Raw genomic sequence first — 20,941 nt, 5'->3', positions numbered from 1 at the left:
CACAACCTTTTGAGCAACATACTGCTGTATTTACCAAACACATTTCACATATTTTTTCTATATGAAACAAAAAAACTATGTCAAGAAATTTTACACTATCATATCTACAATACCGTTTTCAAAAATATGTATATTTGTATATACAAAGTAATATTAATTTTCAATGAACGATTTTTACATTCTTCTTTTTCTTACGTGAAGAATAATCTGAAAAAAAAAACAATAGAGAGTTTAAATAAAAATAAATAAACTTCTTCTATACCCAAAGTGAATTTGTAACTTGACACCAATAAATTTTGATTCTATTATCTCATTCTATCGTATATTCACCGAGAAAAATTTGGATGGTATTTTCTACAAATCGTGTCTTTAAATTCTACTATCTCAAAAGATAGTAGAAAATACCATCCTCCATAGAAACTTTCCTTTAGAATCTACCATCTTGACATTTTAAAACTTACTATCCTATGGATAGTAAATTCTAATAGCCGGATGGTAAAATCTACTATCCTCATTTAGATTTTACCTTGACCTCTCTTAGATTCTAATATCCGGGAAGTAGATTTTACTGGCCGCATATTAGATGTTAAAATTTAACTGGAAGACAGTAAATTTTAACGGAGGATAGTAATTTCGATTGAAATTACTATCCAAGCCAGTAAAATTTGCCATCCTGCTATTAGAATGTCATTTTGGAATATCGTGGGTGCCGATGCAACGGTTCCCGATATGCTTTTTTGAATACATTATAGCAATTCGTGGCGCAGCTGGAAGATGCTGGACTGTCATCACAAAGGTCGCGTGTTCAAATCTCGGCGCAGTCGTCAATTTTCACGCACAAAAATGGCTTGAAATGCAGAGAATATCATCCAAGAAGGGCCCCTAAGCCCTCAAACAATGGCCAAAAATTAATGAAAATAAGGAAAAATAAATTTTTCCGACATTTTTCATTCTAATATCCGGCTAGTAAAATTTACTATCCTGCCAGTAAAATGTACCATCCGGCTAGTAAAATCTAATATCCGGGGATATTAGAATTTACCATCCGGCTATTAGAATTTACTATCCATGCAATAGATTCTACAATTTTTGACAGTCCAATTTAATATCGCGTTTGCTGGGTGACTTTTTTACTATCCGGCCATTAGAATTTTGTATGGAGGATGGTAAATTTTACCATCCACATTTTTCTCGGTGTTCAATTTGGAAAACGTGCTTATAATAAAGGTAATATATCTCAATTAAGATGTTTTTTTTTTGAAAAATGTATTTATTTTTACCAAAAGTGAGGAATATTTTTTTTTTGTATACAATGAGCGAAATAATGAAATAATAATTATTTGTGCAGGATCACTGGTAAAAATAAAAGGATCAAATTGATCCAAATTTAATAGTTTTGCAAAGGATGGATCAAATTAACATGTTCTGTTATGATAAATGTGGATTCAAAGTATGAAATTTAATTCTTTTCTTTGCAAAAGGATCAAATTTGGATCAACTTGATTCTTTTACCAGTGACGTCATTAGAATTTGATTTTGTAATAAAGAGTGTACCATTAATTTAGTCTTTTTGTAAGTGGATTGTGTATAAACGTCTACACACTAGGAGCTAGGAACAATTTTAAAGAAATGCTTTTTAAAGAAAATTTCCCCTATCATTGTAAGCAGAAAGGTCAAATTTTTCTTTTAAAGGACAATTTTTAACGGAAGTTGCTTCTGGTAGACACCATCAGCCCGGCTTCAGACCTAAGCTTTAGCTCAGTTCCCGATAATCTCGGAATTCAAAATAGCAATTTATTATTTTTTCAAAATTTAATGAATAACTTGCCCATGTTGTCTAATCTTAAGTGATAATTCTTCAAATAATCTTTATTGATAAGAAATTAGAGAAGTTAAGCCATATGGTTAGGCCTTAGGTCTGAAGCCCGTATAAGATTACATAAAATGACTAGAAATACGTTTCCTTCATTTTGGTGGAATTAGCAAAAACATGTATACAAAAAATAGTGAAGATAGAATTATGTAAGGAATAGTAACATAAACTTTTCACCATTTTTATCAATTTTATTATCACTGCCTATAATTTAAAACGCTCGCCACTCATAGCTCTATTACACTGAAATAATGTTTACTAATATAAAATCAATTATGAGTATTTCGTTACATTTTATGTTTTAAAAAATTTAATACATCAATTCCACATATATTTCTTTAAAATTTTTAGAAACAAAAAAATCTTTAAATAAACTTTTACCCACTTTTACCGCTAAAACATGAAATAACTTCGTGTTTGGTTGGTTATTACTAGTAAATAGATTTGACATGTGTAAATACACAAAATATTTCACCCCTTCCAATCTGAAATAATATAAACATTAAATGGAAATATTTATTCACTGATAACAGCACTAAGTTTAAATAAACATCAATTTAATTGAAGTAAAAATTAGTTTGCATGAGATTTCACTGATAGTGAAATTCATTGAATATCTTGTTTATGTACTCCTATGGGCCATAAACTCCAATAAACAGATTTTACGCAACTATTAGGTTGCATTATGTTAAAGTTAAATAGAGAAACATAATCCTTTGACTGAAATGACAATACACATACAATTCTTGACACGTAAAATTGGTAATACTGAGGGCAAAATGTCGAGGAAGTTGTGCGAATGAAGTTTACCAGAATCATCCAATTGGTAGGTGATGCTATTCATCATGTGAGTCTATGCTTCGTAGTGCCATCAATCAATTTATTAGCAAAGTGACAATAAAAACATTATAGGCAAATGCAAATGGAATAATTTCTAGTGGTCTTTATGTAGCAAATTGAGTCAATTCTTGGCAATTGAATTCCCATTTCAACACATATGTGCATTTAAATTCGCAACAAGTTGATTTAATAATATGTCAGCACTTTGGAGCTTAATAAGCCCCGCGTGTGGATATAATGACACGCTTCGTCAATATTCATTACACTTTTACGTGTGTCTCATGACATTGTCAGTCACTTGTTGATCACATATAATCACACTCAAAACTATAATATTAGTAATCCTGAGATACTTATTATTTATGCAAATAGTGAAGAGGTTTTACGAAGGGACCACAATTGGTCCCTCGTTTGATCACGATCACCATAAGAAATTATATCGTGTAAGAGTGAGTGACTTTAATTCATTCATTTGTAAGATCATTTATACTCTCGTGATTATCTTCTATATAGCTTACAATTAATAGAATTTTATGGGAGAATATCTTCTGCAGAAGACAAATTTCGTCACATCACAAACAAGAAAGTTAATTTCAGTTGCTTTGTTCAATTTAACGAAAGGCACAAAAAAAAAGCAAATAATGTGATGACCTCATTAATTAATTGTTTGCTATTGCACTATCTATCGTATTAGTTGTGTTTATTGGCACCATAGACATCTTAAGGTCTTTTGCACTGACAATTGTTGAAAACAAGAGGCATTGAAATAAATTAAGAAGTTTTATTGTTATTGCGTATCTAATTTGAGGGAATTTATTATAATTTTCATTTATTAAAATTTTAATGCTTAATAATTATGCATATCTTAATATTATCTATTCCTTGAAAGATCAGAAGTCACTTATTCGAATTATTTTTATCATAAAGAATAAATTCTTTACTTAATTGTTGTAGGTTTTTGCGAACTGACTGAAGTATGAATTATGGAAAAATAATAGTAATATTAAAAAAAAATAATATTTCACTTAAACTATATACATTTCATAACTATACTCACCCTACAAAACAAATTAAATACTTTACAACAAAATAAATACCGATTCAATCAAGAAAAAAAATTAATAAATATAGTATTACATTGAACAGTAAAAACATAAACCTAAACCTTTGAAAGCAACTATCTTAGAATTGTATAAATTAACTCACTTTTGTAACAATTTAGTTTCTTTTTCCGAAAATGATATAAATAAATTTGATTTTCTGATGTCTTATGCCTCTGGAACATAAGAATGTTTCTTAAAGCCAAAATTTACATTTTATCTTAAACATTTTTATTTGCTTATTCTACTTTTTCGTACTCTCAAAATTAATTTGAAGGGCAAAAGAGTCAAAAATTGGGGATCAGAAAAATCACTTTTTCTGACTTCTTAGAGCGAAATATAACTTTAAGACCATAGGAAACACATTTTTTTGGGACACCGATGTCCCTTTTCCATTCTTAACTGTTTAAACAAAATTGAATTATTTGAGATGTTCAAACGAAAAGGAAGAGTACGAAAGAGTGGGATATACATGCGCAAACGTTTGAAAAAAAAAATAGATGAATTTGGATTTCATGAAATTCTTCTGTTTGATAAAGCGTGCTGAAGCCACTACTAAAACTAAAACTAAAATAACTAAAACTGACCACATCTGTTTTTCCCGAGTAAAGTATTTTTTTGTTGATAAATTATTTTTACTGGAGTTAATAAATTTTGACTCTTAGCATAGTAGTCTTTCTTAAAATTTTATTTTTCATCAAGAAAACATAAGATTGTAATGAAGATGAGTTATATTTTAGAAGCATTGGATAAAACTTTTGTTACAAATAAAGTAAGTTATCGTCTTCACTACATACAAGATATACATAAATATTCTCTAATTTATTAATTTTATTTTTGTTATCACTGATAATGTAAAGTTGCTTTGAAGGTGATATTTTGAAGAACTCAAAATTGTTAATCTGTTTTTCTATTTCAGCTGTTCAGCGAGGACGAGTTCCACCCTCACAACCCACTGGATACCCCGGAATGCACGGACAATATGCCCTGACAAATGGCGATCCGTGTGCGGCTGGTTTCAATGGACACTCATACCTAAGTTCCTACATATCGTTGCTCCTGCGCGCTGAGCCTTACCCAACCTCCCGATATGGGCAGTGTATGCAACCAAATAATATAATGGGGATAGACAATATATGTGAATTAGCGGCGAGGTTACTTTTCTCGGCCGTGGAGTGGGCCAAGAATATCCCATTCTTCCCAGAGCTCCAGGTGACGGATCAAGTAGCCCTACTGCGACTAGTTTGGTCAGAACTATTTGTACTCAATGCATCTCAGTGTTCAATGCCACTCCATGTGGCGCCACTCCTGGCAGCTGCGGGTCTCCATGCGTCGCCCATGGCAGCAGATCGGGTAGTGGCCTTCATGGATCACATCAGAATATTTCAGGAGCAAGTGGAGAAGCTCAAGGCACTCCATGTGGATTCGGCCGAGTACTCCTGCCTGAAAGCAATAGTCCTGTTCACCACGGGTAAGTTACTAGATATTCTTTTCACAGATGTCACGGCATTGCTTACAAAAGTCATCGCTTCATTTGCCACCACATCTAATGGTGGTGGGGCACCAAGTGAGAATGAGCTCCTGGGCATGGTGCAGGCCCATATAACCTCTGTCGCTTCTACACCTAACACATCTAGCACAAGCTCATCCACACCCTCTGTGAGTGTGAGCACACCGATTGTCACTAGTGCCAGTTCCTCAGGTAGTATGGGCATGCTAGGGTCGCCGTCGTTATACTATCAGACTCCCAATAGGTCCTATTCGTCTTTTGAGGGATTCCTCAATAGTCATTTTTCATCGGGATATGGTAGTGCTTTCAGTAGTCCACTTTCGTCCAATCTTAGCAGTATGCTATCCTACTCGCATACCGCTGCGTAGGATAGATAGGTTGCATTCGCTGTGTAGGCTGGCTGTCTGTTGGTCAAAGGCGCTTAAAAAAACCGTGACGTAGATCAGCGATACTAGTACCTTAGTCTTCAGTGATCTTACTCATTGAAGAATGAGTAGGTCTCTTGAAACCATTGATTTTAATTTATTTAATAATTTATTTGTTAAATTATTTTTGAGTACAATCCCAATAATTTTGGTTATGTCGAACGTAATTAATTTAATAAAAGTTGTAATTTATTTATCCTATATTTATTTTGTTTTCTTTATATTTTTGGAAATTTCTCTTTCGTAGTAGTAGTTCTTTTTTTAGTTTGTTATTTTTGTTTTGTTGTTTTTTTTTATTTGGTATATTTCTGTTCAACCAAAAATTATTAACTAAAGAACAAGAATAAACACTCCACACGAAGATATTTAGGTACAGGTCTTGAGGGTGATGTGCCCGGTCAACAATATAATTACTATCGGTAGAACACCTCAACTTTTTGCACTGAGTTTAGGCCAAGGCACTGGCAAAGAGCAAAAACGGGGTGTTCGGACGAGAAACAACGTGAAGGCGATGGGAGCATTTAGAAAAGAAGCAAAAAAAGTAAGACTTTGGTATTTCGCAATGTAATATTGTTCCATCTTTTGACCATCTCGATTGAAGAAAAGAAGTGATCGTAGTTTACAAAATAAGAAATTTTTGTGTTAGACGGTTGGTTTTGTTCCTTAGTTTGTGACATGACATTTTTCGTACGTTCTAAAATCTAGTTTGGGGCTTAGTGTCTGGTGAGAGATTTGGTAGAAGTGAGTATAATCTTTGGAGAGTCCCTTTGTCTGGTCGCGCACAAGAAGAACCACTTCTTGGTAATTTAATCGCGCTCCTTTACCAAGTTATATTGTACATGAAACAACTCTGACTAGCATTACATGTGAGTGATTCATGTTTTGAGTTATGTACTATGTACATACATTATTTTCTGTATTGCACACATCTCACGTTGAACCGGTTCATATAATAACAGCGAATAAGCACACCAAAAGGGAGAAATGTTAAGGAAAGAGCTGTAAGTGCTGAGAATCAAAAACGGGAAGATTTAAACGTGTGAATATAGCGAAAGAAGCCAAAAGAAGGAACCACTTCAGGGCTACCTTCAACCGACCAGTGGTCTGATATTTGGGCTTATAGACCCGGTCTTTTATAAGAATTACCAAAAAAAAAAAGTATTGTGCTGAGAGGGACTCCCATGATGTCAGCATTTACAGTTTCGCGGGATTCACCGATCAATTCATTATTGTGTCAGATATGAAGATTGTTGTTCGAGTCCGTGTGTTCTGTTGTTACACTACTGCGTCCACTGTTATCGAAAATACCCATCTGATTTGCCCATGTTACTCCACTGCCTAGTCGTCAAGGAGTACACCAGACGACTTCACCATGTGCCAAAGTCACGATTTGACATCCCGCCGAATGAGATTGCGCCAATAATGCCTCTCCAAATCGCACAACTTTCTTTTTTGGAAAATCATGTTCCGCTAATGTTTCTTTAAAAATAAATTAAGAGACGCTTGATATAGTGTGTGTGTCAATGTCTTAAATTATCGTATCATCAAAGAAAGAATTTCTCTGGTGTTTCACATTTATTTCAAGAATTTTCCAATGGTATTTCTACTTGAGCGCCCCTATTGATTTTGAACGCGCCGTTAAATTTCTCAGGAACAAGTAAAATGTAATTGACTGAATTTGTTTTTTTTATTTATTGAAGTTTTGAACATAATACATGCGCTTAGGGTATTTATTACACGCTAAATTAATCAAATCAAAACGTATTTCATAGCAGAAGAAAGATGTAGGGTTGGGTCTCTTATGGGATGATGTTATTTTCCAAAACCGCAAGTTGACATCATTTAACGTTTTCCCACGAGGGATACAGTTGCGGGATGTAATTCCTAGGTTATAATTAAAGGTCTTATAGGTAATTGCCGTAATTGTGATTAAATGGAAAGCAATTGGAATTTGTTATTGAAATTAAAGATTTTATAAAATTTTGTAAAATAAGACTAATATTAATAATAATGCTGCCACAACATTCCATGAAGGAACAACGCCTTCCCGACAAGGGAATTTCTAGACATGCATTATTATTTTTACTTGCACAGGATGAGGTTGTCAATCCCATGCTCGTGGAATCAAGTGCAGTGAAGCTCACTGGATGCAATCTGAACACCTTTAATGCCAGAAAAATTCCTGGTGACCTAAAGGGATTCGAATGCGGGACACTTGCATCAAAGAGCGAGTGCTCTACCACTTGACTCATATTAAAATACATAAAGACTACTTTTTATATATTTTACAAGATGATTTTTCTAATTAATATTTTTTTTTTAAAACAAGTTGAAAAGAAAGTAATATTAAAAAAACTCTTGTGGCGCAATTTTTTTCAACTTTGTATTTTTTTTAATTCAATTTTTTTCAATTTTTATGATTCCTAATACGTATTACACCATAGATCAAACTCAGGATTGAATCACACTTTCTGCCTTCTAAAATAAGACATTAAAAATTAAATTTGTCCATAAAAAATTAAAGTGGGATATTCTTTGCACTAATCAAGTACTCAGCTAAGTCGTGAGGTTTGGCCCATTATTGTGGGCTTTTCTTTTGCTCAAGAGAAATGGAATGTCCAAACATTGCTCTACAGAAGAGATATGGATACTACAAATCTTTTCAGAATCATTCAGACATAAATAGATAGAATGATTGTTCAAATGTTGTGTTTTCATGTGGTATTCTTTCTGTTTCAAAATAACACCTTTGATATTTGATACCGACATTCAGGAGGTGAAAAAGCCTCTGGTACAAAGAACACTAAAAAAAAGAAGAAACATTAAATTCCTGTTTAACGTCTAAACAAACTAAATGTGAAGAATGGGGTAGAAAAAGTTAATTAAATTTAATTACTTATTAGGCAAGCGTCTAAATGTGTGTCACCAAATATTTGGCTGCCATTTAATTATGAAAATTGCCTTTTATATGAGAAATGTGGTGTCATCTTTGTTATATCTTGTGACAGAAATTTTCCAGAGGCCCCTATGGCATCATAATTTGTGGTATTTTCACTTGAGATTTTTGGGGGATATAATGGGGTGAATGTTAATCTTTTTGACATGTAATCCACCACCAACGAGACCTTACACCTTATTTTACGGTCTCACACATACAATTACCCATTATTGCAAAAGGTGAATTCTCGCCAAAGTTTTCCCTGCTTGTACAACCAAATATATCTTGGCAATTCCTCCACATCTCACCACCACTCTTGATTCAGATACTGTGGGGTAGGGAGTGTTATGATTTAAATTGAAACCTTATCTGTTGTTCTTGCACATGTGAAAGGTCGAAGGGGTACGATATACTTTGCTCGCTAAGTCTGTCTCGAAATTACCATTTGGGTTCCCCATGCCCAAAGGACTATTCGACCTCCCACCCAAAATGATTACATCTCCATCCCTGCTCAGTATCATCATGTGGACTTACTTTGCATTAATCCCGCAATAATCTTTAAATTGTTGTGTCACCACTAAAAAGGATTTACTCTTCCGTTCACACAAATGCTCATTGCATTGTGACATTTAGCAGCGCATTAAAATGGGGATAAAGGTTAAGTTAGGGTTCGGCGGGTTAGGTGTGATAAGACAAACATCCGACAGGAGATATTTATGCACAATTGCCATACACATGACCAAATCAACCCCTGCCATTCGCAATTATATATAATTCATATATTAAAATTTATGCGTGTGTTTTGGTTCTTCACCCTCAGCCAAAAGTTCAGAGGGTTATCGAAGGATTTGGCACTGAAAACTCTTCTATATATCCTCTTTGATAATGTTTGGTTTACCACTAAACAAAATTACTTATCTTCTCGCGTCAGAGTGATTTTAGGATGGCTTTTTAAAACAAATAAAATATTTAAAGTATGGATAATATCGCCACCAAAACCGAGGGGCCAATAAATGCTAGTGCTTCTGAATTTTGAAGCAAATTTAAAGCTTCCATGTTATAATATAAACCTTATAAATATTATCATAGTAATTTTATTTTTTGTTTGGAAATATTTAATTGTACAAAGTCAAATTTAGTCAGCAAAAAAACTGGCAAAGAGAAAATTAATGTTTATGGTTCCGGCACACCTTTTAGATCAGGAAAATTTCATGAAGTCGAAATTCGAAACCCTTTCTTTCTCACATATTTTGCATATGACTATCTCATTCTTTCACATACCAAATTCGATTGAGCTAAATTGAATTTGGAGTGATGTTTAAGAGAAGAAGAAGAGTGCGAGAGAATGAGATAGATATATGCAAAACATGCGAGAAAGACAGGGATTCGAATTTCATGAAATTTTCCTGATCTAAAAGGTGTGCCGGAGCCATTAAGGAAAATTTTCCTTGATGACTCCTCCAGAAATCGTTCATTGGTACAAACAATTTACGATGTACAGTTATTGAGAAAAAAGCAAATTTCATCAGTAAAAGAATTCCACAAATTTCTTAAGAACATTCATCTAAAGACATCTCAGAAACTTGATATTATGGACAATAATTTTCTTCGGGCACTATTTTCAATACGCACCAAGGATTTCGGAAGTACCTATGGTCTCCTATCACATGTGAAAAGTTTTCATTTTATTTCACTGTAAAGCTCCATGGTTTTAAAAAAGCGATTAATTTGTACGGATGTTACCATATGGAGCAGTCAGAGGTGTAATCTAAAAATATATAGGGGAGACCGAGGTAGAATTACCCAGCAAATGAAGCTTTTTTCTCGCGCGTGGTTTGTAAAAAAAATGATAAGGTTTGTCTAATGATTTTGTGTTTCATAAGTAGCATTAGGATATTGGTTGTATGAAACAGTGTCGTCCAAAGCTCTAAAATCCTTGAGTTTTTCTAGAGCGGATAATGAAAACAGTATGACACATTGGCTACACTTGCCCCGGCCTGGGTAGATATAGCCACTTTTGGGGTGCTAATTGCCATCAGTTTTCCAGACGAAATTTTAAACTGGAGATACCAAATAATGTTTCGCTTGATGCACTGAAGACCACTGATGCTAAATATGTCATTTAAACCTAAAGAAAAAGGATTTAGCAGACTTTTTTATGACATTTTTGTAATTTCGGCAAAATTGATGAAAATATCTTGAAAAAATCTATTTCACAAATTTTTCATCCGAATGGCAATATTTCTTGGAATATCAATAGTACTTTTTCATCTAACAATTATCCGTGTACTAGTGAAAAATCATTGATAGTTTTATCCTGCCACGGAAGTGTAGCTACAACTGCCCCGAGGGCTGTTTCAGTATTTATCATCTTATATAAAAAAATTGGATAATTATTATCCAAGTGAAAAATATTTTTTTAATTAGGTTTATTAAACCAGAAACGAAGTAAAACTATGAAATCTTTTCTAGAAACTCAGAAAACCAAATGCTGGTCCAAAAACTGTAATATCATAATTACAATTTTATATCCATTTTATAAAAATGCTTCTAAATTGTAGGATAACTGGATCAGACTTATAAATATTTCTGGGAATATGGGTATGTGTTCCTACTTTCATTAAAAAATACTTTGCTCGATATACATTTTAAGAAAAACGAGAAAAATTCACTGACTAATTCTATCCCTGGCTATGGGTACCCCGGTCTCCCCTATTTAAAACTAAAGTCATAGATCAAGTCGGAATCCAATTTCATTAGGATCGGTCAGTCCGTTTTCAAGAAATAAAATATCAAACTTCTAAAATTTCAGAAGGATTAATCACAGTTTTCCCAAGGACCAAAGATTCGTTTTGGCTAAGGTCATAGCACCATCTCTGGCGAAAGGTTGGACCAGCTCCCATAGGGGAAACTGGGGCACCACCAAACACGGGGTACCACCAAACACTAATTTTTATTTCTAAACTACTTGGATTATCTCGATCGACCATTCCTTCAGTGGGCAAACATCCCTATAGTGCCTATAAATTCCTATCGGTCTTACCCTCTGATATCCAATATCTGATTAAAAAATCGCAGTGTTTGTTGGTACCCTGTTGGTACTGGTGCCCCAGTTTCCCCTACATTCTTTTCCATTGATTGACTTTAACTCCACAATTCACATGTAATTATTGTTGTTAACAAGAATTATTCACAAGAATCAAGGAAGTTGACTTAAGTATAGAGAGATGGCTTACATCTCGCAAATAATTTTAATTGACATCATTGGTCCCTATCTGTTACCGTGCGACTTCTAGAAGATATGCAAGAAAAAGCAATTAGAGATACTATTCTCTCTTTTAGTTCGAGCAATAAAAAGCCTGATAAAAAGTGATTTTATAGTCTTTTAACTTACGCCTTTCTGGTTAAAAGTTAATATGTATATCGATCTTCATTGGAAGTAACGAACGACATTTCAGAATTTGTATACCAACATTTTCCAAATTATTCGCCTCTTAAATAATCTCTTAGGCCGCGATGGCGAAAGACCTATAGAAGACTTATGCTAATAATCGCATTCAGTATGAATAATTAAAATGGTAAATGGAATATTTCTCTCCATGATTCCATTAATAAATATGTATTCATTTCTTTCATTCGATTTTAGAGGCAAACAGTTCAGAAATGCCACAAATATTACCCTCTGGAAAAGTTTCTGAGAATGAATTTCGGAATTTATTAATTTGTCGGAATGAATTGATATTTAAATGAGAAGTAATATAGTCAGATGTGCCACCAATATTGCAGTGTTTTCGAACCCCCCAGCCATCGGATTTTGAGGGTGTGGGAGATGAGTCGCGGTGAGACTTTTATCATCATTGAATGCTACAGCAGCTAATGCGTAAAAGTTTTCGATATTTGTTGCGTTCCAAAAGGGGGTCTGTGTGTTAAATAATAAGTCAGTAATTCATTTCGTTATCAACCCTTTTCCTTTCACTACATCCCAAACATTGCGGAATTGAAGTAACTCATTCCCCATTTGGTTTTTCTGACTTCAGCGAGGAGCACCATTTCGATTTCATTTGTACTCGCGTGGAATTTTCTACCCCTGTATTCGGGTAAAATCTACTGGCGCACATTTTACGTATTATTTTCCGTTTGTTTATTTTCACCCCCGAAAAGTTTTATCTCTTTGCTATTGCTCTCCCAGCTAGGGCCACTCTCTTTACGGTTTTCGAATGGTCTATGTTGATGCAGTGACGTGGTTATTCGCGGGAGAGATACAAATTTATTTGATTTTATTAACATAATCACATAATTATAAAATGTACATGGGCATGAGATTTAGCTCGTGCAAAAGAGTTGTTACAGTCTCCATGTGTTGAGAGATCGGGAATTCACGATGGTGTTTATGCATCTACATAACTGGTACTTCGATTAAGCTATGATTATAATCATTATTATTATTAAACCGAACCCATCTCCCTGTAATCATTTCATCACTTTTGTTGTTATATATTTTCCCATCATCGCCAATTCGTCCGACCAAACATTCGCGCTTTCTGACGCCCCTTTGCCTTTACCCCTCTTCACTATAACATTCATATGGTCTGGACGAAATAAATGAAAGCCAGTGATTGTTATTGAGAATCCCGTGTCCATTGTTCAGAATAACACCCAGGCTACACCCACACTCGTGTTTTGCACGCAGTTCGATTTTCATTGTTTCATTTCCATTGTAATGTTCGGGCACTTTTTTTTCTCCACCCGACCAACCCCCTACATTGAGCCCTCTTCTTTTTTCGGATCAATGCGAGAGGGTTCTGCAGTCATTTGACCAATCCATGAATCACATTCGCAATTATTCTTCTCAACACTTTTCTCGCTAAAATCGACAAAAAAAACTCCAAAAAACAGCTCAATTTTGCGTACAATTATCTTCATTAAAATTTTGGAATAAATTGCATATACTAAATGATATTCCGCGAATTGCACATTTTTCCGCGAATTAAGGTTTTTGGCAATATTTTGACACGTTAGCACTTCGTAATTAGTTTTTTTTTTCATTATTTAACGAACTAAATAATGTGCTTAAAAAATTACAATCAGAAAATTATTGGTCCTAATAATAAAGAATATAATTTTCAATAAAATTAATGAAGATCTCGTTGTATAATTGATAAAACGGTTATTTTAGCAAAATGATCCCTAGATTAATTCTTGTAGTTTTAAGTTTGAGTCCTGTGCAAAGAATTAAATGTCTGGTAATGGGCATTCCACATGTGATAAAACGTTAATGAAAACTGTACCGTACCACCTTTACTCAAAACCTTTGGATGCGATGCGTTGTGATACGAAAATCCCAATTTCTTTATTTAATCTGAACTGGATTAAGACAAAATTCTATATAAATAAATACTGACGAAAATTTTTATTAATTTTAAACCAATGATTGTTGTAGACGTTTACTTTCTCCAGTAATTCGAGGTCTATTTATCAATTTTAGATGATTTTACTTTATAAGTTTTCTAGTATTTCTTTTCTTGTCTGATAAAATTGTTGGTTAAAAAATATAAGATATGTAAAAATTTTTGAATCAAAAAACATTAGGGATAATAGAGAAAATAAATATTCTTCGTAACTTCAAACTACTTCTTAAATTTCTCTTGGTCAATCATTTTGAAATATTCCTATCAAACTCTTTGAGAACCTGTCGATCAATCATTAGCTGGTGCGTTTTTAATCTAAAACCTACTAAACACTAAAAAAAAACTTGATGAGGTTTTAATTAAGATCGTACGTATTGAGATAAAAAAGTCGTCAATAAAAATCTCGGGGCTTTGACTGCTAATCAAATATCCAGCCTCCCAGGCAGATTGTGAGGGCATGTTTTGTCGCAATTATGCTATCTACCTAATTCTATGGGAAAGAGGTATAGTAAATCTGATGACAGTAATGAGATGCTCCTAATCGCAACTCTATAAATTTCACACCAGAGATGTGGCGTTTCTCGTATGGAGACACCCGGTGCTCGCGAGAACGCGAAGATCTCGTGTGTGGTCCACGGCGGCTGTCTTTTCAGGTGCTGGGACTCAATTGGAAGTCTTGTTCAGTGTGTGTCTTCATGACCGCTGCCAGAGTGTCAGTCAAAAAATTAAATGGCAATTTGTTTTTAGTGTCCATACATATTCCCCCTTGCTAGTGACTTGTTTGTGGTTCAAAACGTGTGCTTCGATGACAATTTGTGACCAATTGATTCTCGATTCAAGTGGAGAGTGTCTAATGACACGGTTGTGGGCGGTTCGTTATGGGATATTCAAAGATGATCATCTAAATGTGCATTGCCTGTTGCGTGTATTTAAGGTTTTATTGACATTATCATTTTATATTGTCATGTTAATTTTTTATCTTTTTTTTTTCTTTTTGGTAATTTTGGAGGAAATTGATGAGGTGGTAATGGAAGTGTGACTGCGGCATTTTGATACAAGATCCCTCGTGGATCGTGTTTCTTTATACCTCATCACCGAAATTCCTTCTGGCTCCACCTCACGATCACCTTTTTGATGATGCTCACTCAGGTGAGCGGCAATTCCCATGCAAATTGGGTGAAATGAATTTTGATTTTATGTGGTTTTTAACACGATCTTCGTCGTGAAATAGTATTAAATTGAAATTCTTCATTTTACCCTATTTAAAAGCCATTCTGTGCTACACACTAACTTTTATAGTCCACAGATATTCACCAGAAAAGGGTATATCATTAAACCGATTTATGTACTTTTTCGGAAATTTACAGATTTTTTTCCATTATTATTACAATGTTGAATATCTTTTACATAAATCTCTTACTTAAATTTCCGTTACTGAGCCTCAGGACTGAAAATTTAAGTTTTAAGTAATTAATTTTTAATTTTTTATGCATAAACTCTATTAGAGTTAAACTCGCTCCTTGGAAATTACAAGGGTTAACTTTTTTTTACAATTTTGAGGTTTTAACACACTTAGAAAAGGGATTTAATAAATTTTCAGATAATATTACTCACTAAATTTCGTTATTAGAATTATTTTTTAAGATTTTAGTCTTTTTGGATTATATGCTCATTTTTCGAAGTAAAGGGGCACAAAAGAGATTTAAGGGAAACTGGGGTACCACCAAACACGGGGTAGTACCAAACACTGCGATTTTTTAATCAGATATTCGACTTCTAAGGACAAGACCTATAGGAATTTATAGGCACTAGGGATGCTTGCCTATTGAAGAAATGGTTGAGATTGTCCAAGTAGTTAAGAAATAAAAATTAGTGTTTGGTGCTACCCCGTGTTTGATGGTGCCCCAGTTTCCCCTATTCCCAGACAATTTGCCCATAACTTAGAATTACAAATAGCCAAATAATTCTGTCTCCTGAAAAATGTAATTTTCAAGGAACAAAATGTAGTTTCAAGAAGTAAAGTGTTCCGAGTTCCGAAGTATGAGATTTTCATCTTTAAATTTTGCATTAGAGGGATATCGAAGTATTACGAACAAATTGACTAGATTAATTCAAACTGTATTCAATAATTATTATTGAAAAAGTTGGACTCATTTCACTGTTTGAACTCCATAAAGAGCTGTATGATATCAACTCTCGATTTTGTCATATTCCTCTTTTAAAACCGAGTTATTTTAGGATTGCTCAAACATGTGTCATACGATTTTTCAATTTTGAATATATTTTAGAGATTATCTTAGGCGGACATATCGAGCGTATTTATAAATCGATTAGAGTCATGTTTTGGCTCGTTGGAAAGATATTAAAATTTCTGATAATTGTAATTTGATTCAGGGTGGTCTGATACTTTAACGCTGAAACGGAATCCAGAAAGTCCGAAATACTTCTGGTTCATTCAATAATAGTCCATTGTTGAACCATTGACACACTATATATGAACTATGCCATAGTCTTGGAAACTAAGATATGATCCGATTCCAAACGATTTTGAACCGGTTATGAATCGATCATGAACCTATAATAATTTTTATCCGAAAATCAATTGTAATACCCAAGCTAAAATGGGCAATCTTTTAAGTAATTTGTGAATCGGTTCGATCGGTTCAAAGATATTGAACTGGTAAACAGTATATGTTGTGAAAGTATTTTTGAGATAGAGCATCGAAGTCATGATCTTGAGCATTTCGCAAAGTATGTGATGTTTTGCCACCCCTTTTAATATACATTATAAAAAAATGTTTTTGTTTGATCCACCTGGAGTATCATTTCTGACGTTTCAAAAAACTATTAAGGAGAAGTTACTCAATCTTTAAAGTTAAAGTCGATATCTTTCATCGGCTACTTTTTATGCGAAATAATACAACAAACCAAAGTGTATTTTTTAAATTTCAAATTTGCAGAAAAAAATTAATTTAATTTTTTTATATTACAAATAAATTTCAAGTATTTTAAATAGATGATAATCTTGCAAAAAATAAAGTGAAGGGTATACTAAGGTGTTTTATTCAGTACTAGAATTCGGAAAATTTATTAGAACTTTATAATTTAAACAGTAATATATTTATTATTAGTATTTGTTGGTTCAGCTAATTTTCTTTTCAAATCTATTTTTGGAAAATGTTATTTGTTATAAAAATGGAACATTTCTATAAAAAAAACAAATTTTGGTCCTGAATTTATGTTTTGGAGACATAACCTTCCCTGATGACAACCCTTCTAGTGGTAGGCTTTTCATTGAGAATAAAGTTAACATATTGAATATAGAAGAAAGCCTTTTTTTGACAAGGTTACCGAATTTAGATGCGACAGGGAGATGTGGTGAAAATTGAAAAATCGGAACACGATTTCACGCTATGCGCCTTGTTCATCATTTTCCACTTTGCATTGTTCTCACGCACCACAGATATGTCTTCCGCGGATAGGAAGTGTGCAGATTAATCAAACGACAGACGACAGCCCGCGAAAATCTAGTTACAAATCTCATTTCACTTACTCAAATGCTGCCCTGTGGGATTTCTCATCGTCTCAGCGCTATTTGTTGTGGCGTAAGCAGAATTTTATAGAGAGAAAAATGCATCACGAAAATATTTCTTTGATGTCCCTGAGTATAATAAAATGTGAGCAAATTGTTGTTACCTCGCGCACGGAGAATTTTAATACGGCTTTTTTCTGTTCCTTCACCATTGACTTGGTATATGAAATATGCGACACAAGAAAGATTCAGCATCGATGCATTTTTCGCGTTACACGCTGTTTTGTTGCACTTTGCTGGGCGAATGCATAAAATTTTAATTTGAAGTAATCACCTACCAAACCACCTTCAATTTGGCCATTTGTGTGGCTACAATGTGCGGGGGATGCGAATATTTCTGACGCAGTTCAGTATTTAAAAAATGTGCACTCTTCTTTTCATTTTGAGGAACAAAAAAAGGTGCAAGAAGAGAAAGATGGCTCTTGTGCAAACCGGTCCCAAAACTGCCGCGGTGTCTTATTGTATTTTATTCATGGTCCATAAATAAAGCGAATGATTACAATAATACTCCTATCTGTATTCCACCGAAACCATATCGTACCCACTGCCAGAAAGAACCTCGGTGTCTCTTCAATGATGGTGTTTTGAGCCTTCTGCTTCGCGCCAATAGACACCGGTAAGAGCTGCGGTGGTATCTAAAAGTTGACCATTTCATCGACTGGAGGGAATTCCTTTTGCCTCTTTTAGTGTTATTTCAATTTTCCCTACTTCTCTTTTCTTCGGCATTTTCTCCTCCACCTTCTTTCCCGGGAATTTATGTCATGAGCATTATATTAGCTAACTTGTAGATTACATTTTATTCATCTCACCATATACACAATCCGTTAAACTTTTATTCCCTTTTGAAATTTAAATCGACCACAGAGCATAATGCTCGGTTGTAAATTAGGTGACAAATTGCTACTAAATGAGAATTTGATGGTATTTAACTGCCTGCATAACAATTCACCACTTAGTCACTCAAGTTTAGCTTTTTCATAAAATCATTTACTATGATAGGTAGGGCACTACATACAAATTGGATTTAGAAGTTTGAGTGGATTTAGTGGAATATGTTAGTAAGAAAAATCAAAATACTCATAATTTTATCATTTCACAAAAAATTATTTCTTTTTTCGACTCTTCCAGTTCAAAGGACCATATTTTGGAAAAGCTGACAATTTTATGTTTCGATTAAAGTGAAATTCCTTTCTTTTTTTCCATTTTTAGTCTAAATACAGTTTAAACACTTACTGAAATCGGCTTAGAGTTTTACCCATTTACACTTATTTAATATGTAATATTTTTCATTACAAGTAAATTCTATGGTAATTACAAAAATGTCTATTTCAAATTTATTTTAATGCTAATTTGGGTAAACACTTCGTTTTTAAACGCTTTTTGAGGAAAAATATCAAATTAATCAAAACATTTAAAATGAGTCGTTTCTAAGTCGAGATACCATTAAGATCAGATGTACTTTAACGGTCTTAAAATTAAGAACAAATTTGAATCAGTTTAAAACAGCTATGATCAGTTACCCGGTTTTAAATTTATTTATTAACTACGTCGCGATTTCATATACCTATGTATATATTTTTGTCTTACAATACGAAGCGTTAGAGCTATAAACTTCTTATTTTCGATATACTGTTTTATAAGTAGCTATCTTACAGACATTTCCAGATTTTTTTAATCCTTGCCACCAAGACCATTACTTATTTTGGTATGTTTCAAAAAAGTCCCTTGTTGTTTTTCTATTTTCAATATTTTTTGAAATTCAGTAAATAAAGTACATTTCACTAAAACGAATTTACCATCAATTATACTAATCCATTCACTGGTGAATATGAAAGGATTACCGGGCTTCCTTTGAAAGTATCTATATTTTGACACCCATTTAACACCGGAACAAACGAATAAAAACAATGAAAAAGTCGTCTTTGGTGTTCAATCAGATGAGAGAAATATGATATGAGTAATAAGTTTGCGATAAAACATAATCTATAGTGATAAATGTACATAGAAAATTTCAAGAGACATTTGTGATCTTTTAAATTATCAAATATGATCCATTCTCTTAAAAAGGACCAATTATGATCCTTTGCAAACTTGAAAGTCTATTTCGGTCCTTACCAGCAATGTTTGATAATGAACCGATTATAGAGTATATCTTATTACATAGGGGAATGTAGGCATGGTTCGCATAGAGTAAACCTTCAAACGATGCGAATTTTCTTTTTGTTTGCAAAGAACTGACTTGCCATTTCTCATCTCGTCTCATGAGCTTATTAATTATCTATCTTATGGCTAAGAAATGACGAACTATAGGTCTTTGCAAGCAAAGAGAAAATTTGCATTGTTTGAAGGTTCACTCTGTGCGAACCATGCCAACATTCCCCTATTTAAATAATTTTTAAATTTACTATTGATATTTTTTTAGTGATTCTTGATACTTATCATTCCAAAACACTTTTAGTAAATGTGGAACAATTAAAAAAAAAAGATTTTTATTAGAAAATGTAGACATTTTTCCTCGTAGTATCAACGATTAAATATTCTATCTTTTGAAATGAATTATTAAAAGAAGTTCCGAGTTAGTTAGACACCCAAATGCTCAAAATCATTTCTATTGAATTCCAATAATCTCCCTATACTGAGGAAATCATTGTTTGTGTGAATCTCTCTAATCTCATGATGTTTTTTTTTGGTTTCTTGCTGTTTGGTCTTCTCCCAACAAAATAGACATGCTCACTCCTTGGGTATTTTCTTGAGAGTCTTGGACAATGTTGCTGGAGGATTGTACAATAGTGGGAAACGGAGGACCGTTTATTGCAAAAACCAACATTGACACCTTTTAGCATCTATTGTGGACAAATTTGTATCGGTTTTGAAAAATCTACTTAACACACAATACGTTCAACAATAACAGAAGGCAACAAGACATGGAGGGATAGTGTGCTGGAAAAGAAGGAGAGCGATAATATAAAAAAAGGTGGAACAAGAATATAAGAAGCGGGGGACTTTAAATATGTAATAAGATAAACTTCCTTAAAACGTCTCTTCTCCCTTGCTGTCCCATAACTATTCCTTGCTTTGGTGGCATTACATGAGGACTCTTGAACAAGTAAGTGGCTGCAATTGGTGTGGAAAAGGGCATCAGGACGTACAGGGGGCTATAACAAGTTGAGAGAATTTTTGCGTACAAATATATATTTCCGTATTTTGCTGCTAAACCAACTTGCAACTCTGCATACTCTTGGGTAATTTCTTCTT

The 20,941-nt window shown here is 33.6% G+C and overlaps 1 protein-coding gene across 1 annotated transcript in view; it reads left to right on the top strand.

Moving 5' to 3' along the window:
- The window catches only part of LOC129801674 (steroid receptor seven-up, isoforms B/C), a 101,628-nt gene that overhangs the window by 59,124 nt on the left and 21,563 nt on the right, over nt 1-20,941 (top strand). Inside the window, 1 exon segment of the mRNA XM_055846945.1 lies at nt 4,733-5,284. Within this exon segment, the coding sequence (XP_055702920.1) occupies nt 4,733-5,284 (552 nt within the window).

This window comes from Phlebotomus papatasi, chromosome 1 (assembly GCF_024763615.1).
Source record: "Phlebotomus papatasi isolate M1 chromosome 1, Ppap_2.1, whole genome shotgun sequence".
Classification (NCBI taxonomy): domain Eukaryota; kingdom Metazoa; phylum Arthropoda; class Insecta; order Diptera; family Psychodidae; genus Phlebotomus; species Phlebotomus papatasi.
Note: the sequence above shows the minus strand (reverse complement) of the source record. Positions and strands in the feature narration are given on the sequence as shown.